The following is an 8,923-nucleotide window of genomic DNA, read 5'->3' on the forward strand; positions in this document are numbered from 1 at the left end:
TCATCGCGGTGCGCGGGCCTTTCACTATCGCGGCCCCTCCAGTTGCGGGGCACAGGCTCCAGACGCGCAGGCTCAGTAGTTGTGGCTCACGGGCCCAGCTGCTCCGTGGCATGTGGGATCTTCCCAGACCAGGGCTCGAACCTGTGTCCCCTGCATTAGCAGGCAGATTCTCAACCACTGCGCCACCAGGGAAGCCCATTGGCTTGGTTTTTTATTCTTAGCCACACTGCACTTTGGCAACACTGATAAGTCGGTTAAGATTTTGATAAGTGAAATATTACCAGATTACTGTATTGCTGCACATGGCAAACATGGTAAAGCAAACAGGGAAAACGGCTACTTTGCTGGAGTTTTTCTCTGGGTATGAAATTTAACGTGCCTACAAGATCAGGAAGTGTTTTACGTATATATATGAAGTAGTTAATTTGAAAACTAAGCTTGCATTTAGGTACTATTCACAGACATATTTACCTTCTAGAACAGATGTCTTGTGACTGCCTATCGTTCTTATATTGGGTTTGTTATATTCTCTTTTCCCCTTCCAGAATCCAGCTACACGCTGCACATAGCTGCTTCCTTATGTCAATAAATATTTGCAGTAAATTCCATAAAATGTCAGCAACCTATCCACTAGACCGCTCAGTACCCAGAAATGCTTCAACTCACATCTGGGGTCGGGGGTGGTCCTCAATGCACCTACTCTTACTCTTAAGCCGTGTAGCTCCCAGTCGCTCTCCTGCCCACCTGCGCGTGTGGAGCGTGTACAGCTGGGTTGACAACTCGGCCCGTAGGTGAGCAGGCTGTTCCTCCAGCCTTGCAGAAGTGTGCTCACCAAAAGCACAAAGACCTTAAGGAAAAAAAAGGTTTGACGTAGCATTGTTGTTTGTCCCACAGCAAGTTCTGATGCCTCTACAACAGACCAAGTGAGCATGAAGTCATGTACACGCTGGGCAGATGCCTCATTTCACTTGCAAAAGGTTATTGGCAATATTTATACTGACCGTACACGGTGTCCCTGAGGACACTGTACTAGGTGCCGTTGTGACTTGGAAAAGGGAAGATAAGGATGAGCAAGGCTCTAGCATTACAGTCTCATCAGGCAGGCCGGTCCGTGAGGAAAGCCAAGCCGCGTGCTGATGCCTGTGAGCTCTCTCCTGACACACACTGTCCTTTTCTCCTAGAACGGGACCTCGGCACTCCACGTGGCCGTGCTCAGCGGAAATACTAAGGCAGTCGCGCTGCTCCTGGAAGCAGGGGCAGACCCAGCCCTGAGAAACAAGGTACCGTCTTAGTCATCTTTTCCCTCCATCGGGCGCCTGTGCAAAGAGATAAGGCAGCGTCTGCTGAAGCCAAGACAGCATCTCTGGCTCCAGTCACTATCCTCATCCTTGGGCATAGTAAGGGCATAAAATGTTGTCATTATAGGTTATGAGTGAGCAGTACATTTGGACCCAGAGGAGTATACTAAAACCCCTATATTATCAATGATTTTCAGGTAACAGTGGGGCGGGGGTAGGGGGCAGTGGTTGTGGGGAGTAAGGTTATAAGTATTCTCTCATCAGAGAAGTGTCCTAAAAATGTCAGCGTTCCGGTAGTTTAATCACCATCCTCCGTGAGTTGGATACTGGTACCTTGAGAATTGCCTGTGCTCTATTTGGTGACCTCATGGGGAAGATGTTGCTTTTTATATTGTTAACAGGACTTTGCCCCACAGTTCCAAAACCAACCCATATTTTTTTTAATTGAAGTATAGTTGAGCAAAACCAACCCATATTTTTTTATAGCTCAAAATTTTTCTTAGTTTTCAATTAAGCCAAACTTGGAGGTGGGAGGATGCCCAGTAAAAAATGACTGTCATTGTATTTCCTCCTACTCAACATCTGCATAAGCAGTCACATGTAGAGACTGGGGGTGGGAGAGTAGCCTAGGAAAGGTCTAGAGGAAGCACACTGAAACTACTGACTTTTGAAGGAGGAAGTATGGTGGGGACTTATTAACAGGGGAGAGTATGAAAAGCAACTTTTACTTTATACTTATATAGTGTTTGAATTTTTATAAGCATCTATTACTGTGTTAGATTTTATTAATAATAAAACCAAAATCAGATAACATTTCATGATGTTTTTAAAAGAAACCATTAAGAAGTGCAATTAGACAACATGCCAAGAGCCGCTTTTTCTCATTCCACTTAGCACGTGGAATTATTACTTCCGCTGTCCCTACCATTGAACTGCTTGAAGACAACACTTCTGTTTATTTCTTCCTGAGATACACGGGTTTGTCTTCCATTAGCTGGTCTGGCTGTGTGATAAGCCCGCTGAAATCACAATTGCTCTCTTCTCTTTGCACCTTGGACACAGATGTCCTAAAAAGATCAGTCTTCGTTGCTAAACCACCCAGTACTGAATTAAGGCAGTTTCTTTACATAGAAATTGAAAGATGCAATTCCTTGTGTGTCTCTTGGAATCTCAGCAATAATGGTTATGGGGAATTTCCAGTGACCAAAATGCTGGTCTTTGGAGTGTCTGTGTAGCTGCCTGTGTTGGAGTTTCATCCTGCTGAAGCCCTTGGAGAGCCGGGAGTAGCTGCCAGGAAGCTGCCCGCCTGCACGCCAGGCAGCCCGTAGAAGCCAAGCTCTTCAGAGGCAGCTCCAGAAGCAAGGGTGTTGGGATTCCAGCAGCCACTCAGGACTCTTGAGGGGGTATCCTTGACCTTTATTCATTCATCCAACAAACACTTATTGAGTGCCTGCTAGATGCCATGCACTGTGCTGTGAACATTGTCTCTGGGGAGATAATAGTGAAAGAGATTCACATAGTGTCTGTCTTCATGGGGCTCAGAGTTTACTGGGGAATAAAGATAATTAAACAAGCAATTGCAACACACAGTGACAAGGGCTGTCAGCAGGAAGTGAAGAATGCTATTGAAGGCTTCCTGGAGAGAGTCACTTTTCAGCTAGTACAGAAGCACCCTTCTGCTCTAGGGGCTCCAGGACTTCTGCTCTGGGGCAGATGCCAGAGGAGAGGGTACCCAATGGCCCAGTACCTCTCCCCACCCTGTAGCTATCCCCGTGGGTGTGGGGATCCCATGTTCCTGATACCCCCAACTGAGGACTCAGAACACATCTTCTCCCAGGAGCAGTGGGGACAGAGAGTGGTGTGATGCTGTGGGTCGTGAGTATGGACCTATGGTCCTGCTCCATAACGAATAAGATGGCCTTTAGGGGCTAGCCTGGCCGCTAGCCATCGTAACCTGGGCAACTTGAGAATTTGGTGGGGACCCTCCTGAGAGAGGAGGAGTGAGATCAGGTTTTTAAAACTATATGGATGACACACAGAACAGTGATGTGATTGACTGAAACAACACAGTTTGAGAGTATAAAGCTTATTTTAATGGTAATGGATATGGACATTCATGGAGATGGTCACCACACTGTAACTTAACAAGCTTGTAGACAGAGGTGCAGCTTCTTAGATCCACTCCTCTTCCTGACTGTAGAGGATCCTCTGGCTACCTGCCAGCCTGTCACCAAGGACCAGTAACCGATGCAAAACAGTTAGTTCTTCCTGAGGGTACTCTGAGACTGGATGGCGCTCAGGTCCGTTCTCCAGGGGCATTATTCTCAGCCCCAGGCATTAGGCCTGTACAACATCTGCTCCTGCAGGAACTAAGCTAATACTAGAATTAACCCCACAGAGGGGTCTCTGGTCTAAAGCAGCATCGAATAGCACCTCTTGTTAGAGTCAGTCCAGCACCAGCATCAAGGGTCCTTTGGGTGGGCAGGGGTGCAGCTGCAGGACATGCTGCACAGCAGGCCACTGTGGCAAACTCATCATTCCCAGCAAGTGAGGTCCCAGCCAGTAGGTGGGGGTCAGGGAGCAGGAGCCAGCCTAGAAGGTAGGGATTGCAGGAGCTTCACCTAAGATCAGGGCTTCAGATAGAGCAGCCGGGGTTCCAGGTTTAACTGCAGGGAAAAAAGAAACTACATCCAAGTTCTCTCCCTGATTTGGTTGCCTTTCTACCCTTTCATTGCCTCCCCTGAATTCCCAAGAACATCCTTTTATTCATCTGTAACAACTGTTCTCAAAGTGTGGTCCGTGGACCCTTGGGGTGTTCTCAAAATCCTTTCAAGGATTCTAATAGGTCGAAACAATATTCTTAATAATACAGAAACACTATTTGCCCTTTTTCACTGTGCTGACATTTGCCGTAATTGTGCAAAGGCAATGGCGGATGAAACTGTTGGCACCTTAACACACATCAAAGCAGGGTCACAAACTGTAGTGGCAAACGATTTTACAAACCTCTAAGTTATTTTACACGTTGTAGATTATTTTATAAAAATACCAGTTTTACCTAAGAATGTCTTTGATGAAGCAGTAAACAATTTTAATTTTATGAAACCTTGACCCTTGCTGTATGTCTTTTTACTCTGTAACAAAATTCGAAGTTTGCACCAAGCACTTCTGCTGTAGGCCGAAGCACATGGTTGTCTCAGGGAAAGCACTTGTGCAATTGTTTGAATTGCAAAGGGAGCCAGCCACTTTTTGAGGGGATCTCCACTTTTACTTGAAAGAACGGACTTGTATCCATCACATGAGCCTGACAGCTTCCTGATACCTGTAGCTTTTCTGATGACAGTGATAATATTAATGAATGATGTGAGCTTTGAGGATTGTATAATGAAATGTGTCAACATTTGGAAGATCTGCATAACTCAGTGAGCTACTATTTTCTAAATGGCCGGTACATGATGTTACAAACATGCATAGGTAAAAAATCCACCTGCAGATAGATAGACCTATGGATTTTAATGCAACAGAGTAGAAAAATTCATTGATGTGGTTTCAAATTCCACATGGCAATTTAGATTTAAGATAATTGATTGGATACAGAAGCAGATATAAGAATCCAATTGTCTTCTTTTAAGCTACATGGTAAAGAAATATGCAAAACTGTTAACAGTGCTACACTTCTAACTTTTTTGTTTTTGAAAATTTAGTTCTTTTTCATAAGTATGTTATTTATGTTAACCTGTAATGGGTTTATTTTATTTTATTTTTTAAATTTATTTATTTATTTTTGGCTGTGTTGGGTCTTCGTTTCTGTGCGAGGGCTTTCTCTAGTTGTGGCAAGCGGGGGCCACTCTTCATCGTGGTGCGCGGGCCTCTCGCTATCGCGGCCTCTCTTGTTGTGGAGCACAGGCTCCAGACGCGCAGGCTCAGTAGTCGTGGCACACGGGCTTAGTTGCTCCGCGGCACGTGGGATCTTCCCAGACCAGGGCTCGAACCCATGTCCCCTGCATTGGCAGGCGGATTCTCAACCACTGCACAACCAGGGAAGCCCCGGGTTTATTATTTTTAATGAATTAATAAATATACTTAAATTTTTTTCAGTTTTCATTTTTAATTAGTTAGAAACAAAAAGTCTTTGGGGTCCTCAATAATTTTTAAGAGTGTACAAAAGTCCTGAGACTAAAAAGTTCGGGAACCATTGCCCTATAATGTCTATTTCTTAAGACAGGGACTCGCTCACAAAGTAAACACTTACAGAATGTGTCTCAGCAGCACTGTGGAAAGAAAGGACATAGAGTGAGGCTGGATCAGGTGGGGTGTCAGGCCACTGAAGCTGTTCTTCCCCATGTGTCTTATGCTCTGGATGTTTCCTAACTCTGCCTTCTCATCAAAAGATGAGTCTCAAGTCCCTAGCAGACAGACTGCCTTATATAATAAACTAATAAGTTATCAAATCTATTTATTGACAACATACTCGCTAAGCTAGGCATTGTGCTGGAAATGAGGATACAGTGATTAATAAGATATGGACCCTGGCCTCCTGGAGATTATAGCCTAGTAAGGGATATGGCTAGATAGAAAAATAACTCTAAAAGACAAATATCATATGACATCACTTACATGTCAAATCTAAAATATGATACAAATGAACTTACTAATAAAACAGAAACAGACTCACAGACATAGAAAACAAACTTATGGTTACTAAAGGGGAAAGGGTGGGAAGGATAAATTAGGAGTTTGGGATTAGCAGATATTAGCAGATATAAGTATATAGTTTACTACTATAAACTATAAAATAAATAAACAATAAGATCCTACTGTAGAGCATGGGGAACCATATTCAATATCTTGTAATAAACCATAATGGAAAAGAACATGAAAAAGAATATATGTATATGTGTTTGTGTGTGTGTGTGTGTGTGTGTGTGTGTGTGTGTATCTGAGTCACTGTGCTGTACCCCTGAAATTAACACAACATTGTAAATCAACTATACTCCAAAAAATTTTAAAAAGAAAAATAACTAACAATGAGATAAGAAAGTAACTGGTGATATTTATATTTAAATATATTTAAAGAAAACCTTTAATGCCTTGATACAAAAGACTGAGTCCAGTGGGGTTTTTCATCAGTGGAGGAGCAAGTGTGGGCCAAGGGCCCCTCTTTGGAGTCCCTGAAACCACACCAACTGTGGGAATTCACTCATGCCTATCTTATCTTCTTTCAGGCCAATGAACTTCCGGCAGAACTAACCAAAAATGAACGTATATTGCATCTCCTCCAAAGTAAAGAAGGACACAGGAAGAGCTAACTTAGTTTCATATTCGACTGAAAGATAGAAACCTTAATCATATTGTCCAAAAAGAAATTGCTTTTCAAATAGTGTTGGAAATTCCTAGAAGAATGAAAACGCCCAGAATGCCCATGCTGGGTCCCTGACCAAGAAGAGCTGTGCTTTGTGCCCTGAGTCAAGAGCAGAGCAGCTCAGGGACCCCTTCCTCTCATGTAGTGGGCTTCTCACACTGGCCTGTAGCCCCACTCCAGGGGGCCTGGCACGTTCGTGGATTCCACAGAAACTCGTTTTAAACTACATCAACTTGGGTCTTTCAGTTAAACTCTAAGACAGAGTTAAACCCTCTGTCTTAAAAATAGAAACAGAAAGCTTTGTTCCTTTAAAAAGACTGAAAGTCTGACCTTCAGTGAATTGGTGCACTTTTGCTTTTGTGTTAAATGTATGTGTGCTCAAAGATATGGCTCCATCATATTTTACATATATATTTATGTCATTCCAGTGTAAAATGTTCCCCTCTATGAATCAATGATGTATAAAGGTATATTACTGAAAAGCCACTTGTGACATTCCACCATGTGCTTTTCAAAGATGGACTGTTGAACTATAAGAAAAAGAAAAATTGTTCATTTTTACCTGGAGTCAATGTTGTAGGTATGATAGGATACAAGTGGCAAATTTGGAAATTCAGAAAATTACAAACCACAAGAAATGTAGGCTTGTCTCTTTGAACCATTACTTTGGGTCTATTGCTGGGAATCTATTTCCTGTGCTGTAACTAAGTAGACTTAATATGATGTGGAATCTTGAGCTTCCAACACCAATTGCTCGATACAATGACTTTGGAGTCCTTGGATAAAATGTGATATAATATGTTGCTATTACTATTGCAGAAGTATAAGTAATAAAAGACTGTTACTAGTATTTAATAAGTGTTCATCTATGCGTGTTTTGGGGCTGATTGATTCCAAGAAAGAAACCTGGGTTTTGTTGAATTATTCCTTTGAGGGGGGTCAAAATTTATACTCAATGCACTTTATAATCAATAGTGTCTAAATGCCTCAGTCAGTGCCTAATTGCACACACAAAAATTAAACCTTCTTTCTATAATCTACCATAATAAACACTGATGGCATTTTGTTATTTAAACACATCTTTAGTTTTCTTGTTCATGTTCTGCTCTGGTTTCCAGCCAATGTTCTATGTTAAGATGGAGGGAAATGTTCTAAACCATTTTTTTTTTTTTTAACCAACTTACAGTGGTACTAAAAGTATTATCTTTATGTCAGTAAATGAATTATAATTTTGAAATTAGAAGATATTCTCTTAAAGTTTGTTATGATGAGTAAAACAATCAATCAACAAAAATCAGCTTATTTTAATCCATGTCACAAGCAAAGCCAGTAATGAGCAACCCACAGGGCCCCCAGAGAGGCCTACAACCTGACCAGCCAGGCAATGAGCCTGCAATCTAATTTCTGGATTAAAAAATTAGAAAGCTGTCTGTATTGCTAAAACATCCAGATATAAACATTTTAGTAGTTAAAAAGCAGTGCCCATCTCCTCGCTGGCTTTCTTTTATTCAGCAAAGTTGTACAAATACATCTTCTTTTATGGGAATTTCATAAAGCTATATTCATTTTGAAGAGGAAAATAATGTGGCCTGAAATGCTTTATTTTTTTCCCCAACCAAAAAAAAAAAAAAGGTTGCTCATCACTGATATAAATCAAAACAGTAGAATGGGTACTGATAACAAAGTTCCAAAAGACAAAATGGGATGAAATGACAAAGTTAATGTTGACAAACTTAATGTTTTTCACTAGAGTATGTTGTCCTTGGCCTATTTGTTAGATCCTTTAAAATGGATAATGTTCTTGACCAATATTAGGGGCATAAAGAATGAATTCAGTAGCTTTAACAATATTGAAAGGAGGCCTTCTTAACTGTAGGTACGAGGTCTCTAGCTTAGAAGGATCACATTTAGTCTAAATGAGATGAGATGACAATATTATCCATAACAGGGAAGAAGATTGTATTAATCCCTCACCAAAGACTGAACAAAAGTTCTGTTATTTAAAATTAAATTGCGTTTTTTAACTTTTTTAAATAAAGTTAAATTGCATTTATTTTGCACACAGGTAGATGATTCTTATTTTATGTTAATCTAATTCACAATTCAGTGCTCTGCATCTTAAAACTTAGAAGTAGCAATTCCTATGCAAATCGTTTGCTTAATTGAACCCCCAAAGTTTTTCATTACATTCATTTGTTTGATGACAAATTCCATGTTATAATTCAAAATAAAGTTAACGTACTACCCAATTTGCCTTTGCTGA

At 41.3% G+C, this 8,923-nt stretch overlaps 1 protein-coding gene across 1 annotated transcript in view; it reads left to right on the top strand.

The window, feature by feature from the left end:
• ANKRD29 (ankyrin repeat domain 29) overlaps positions 1–6,983 on the top strand; it is a 41,000-nt gene extending 34,017 nt beyond the window's left edge. Inside the window, exons 11-12 of the mRNA XM_082418734.1 lie at positions 1,182–1,280; positions 6,524–6,983. Of these exons, the coding sequence (XP_082274860.1) occupies positions 1,182–1,280; positions 6,524–6,607 (183 nt within the window). The 3' untranslated portion in view covers positions 6,608–6,983. The remainder of the gene's footprint in view (positions 1–1,181; positions 1,281–6,523) is intronic.
• Positions 6,984–8,923: the final 1,940 nt, after the last annotated feature.

Source organism: Balaenoptera physalus (assembly GCF_965194825.1).
Source record: "Balaenoptera physalus genome assembly, chromosome: 12".
Taxonomy (NCBI): Eukaryota; Metazoa; Chordata; class Mammalia; order Artiodactyla; family Balaenopteridae; genus Balaenoptera; species Balaenoptera physalus.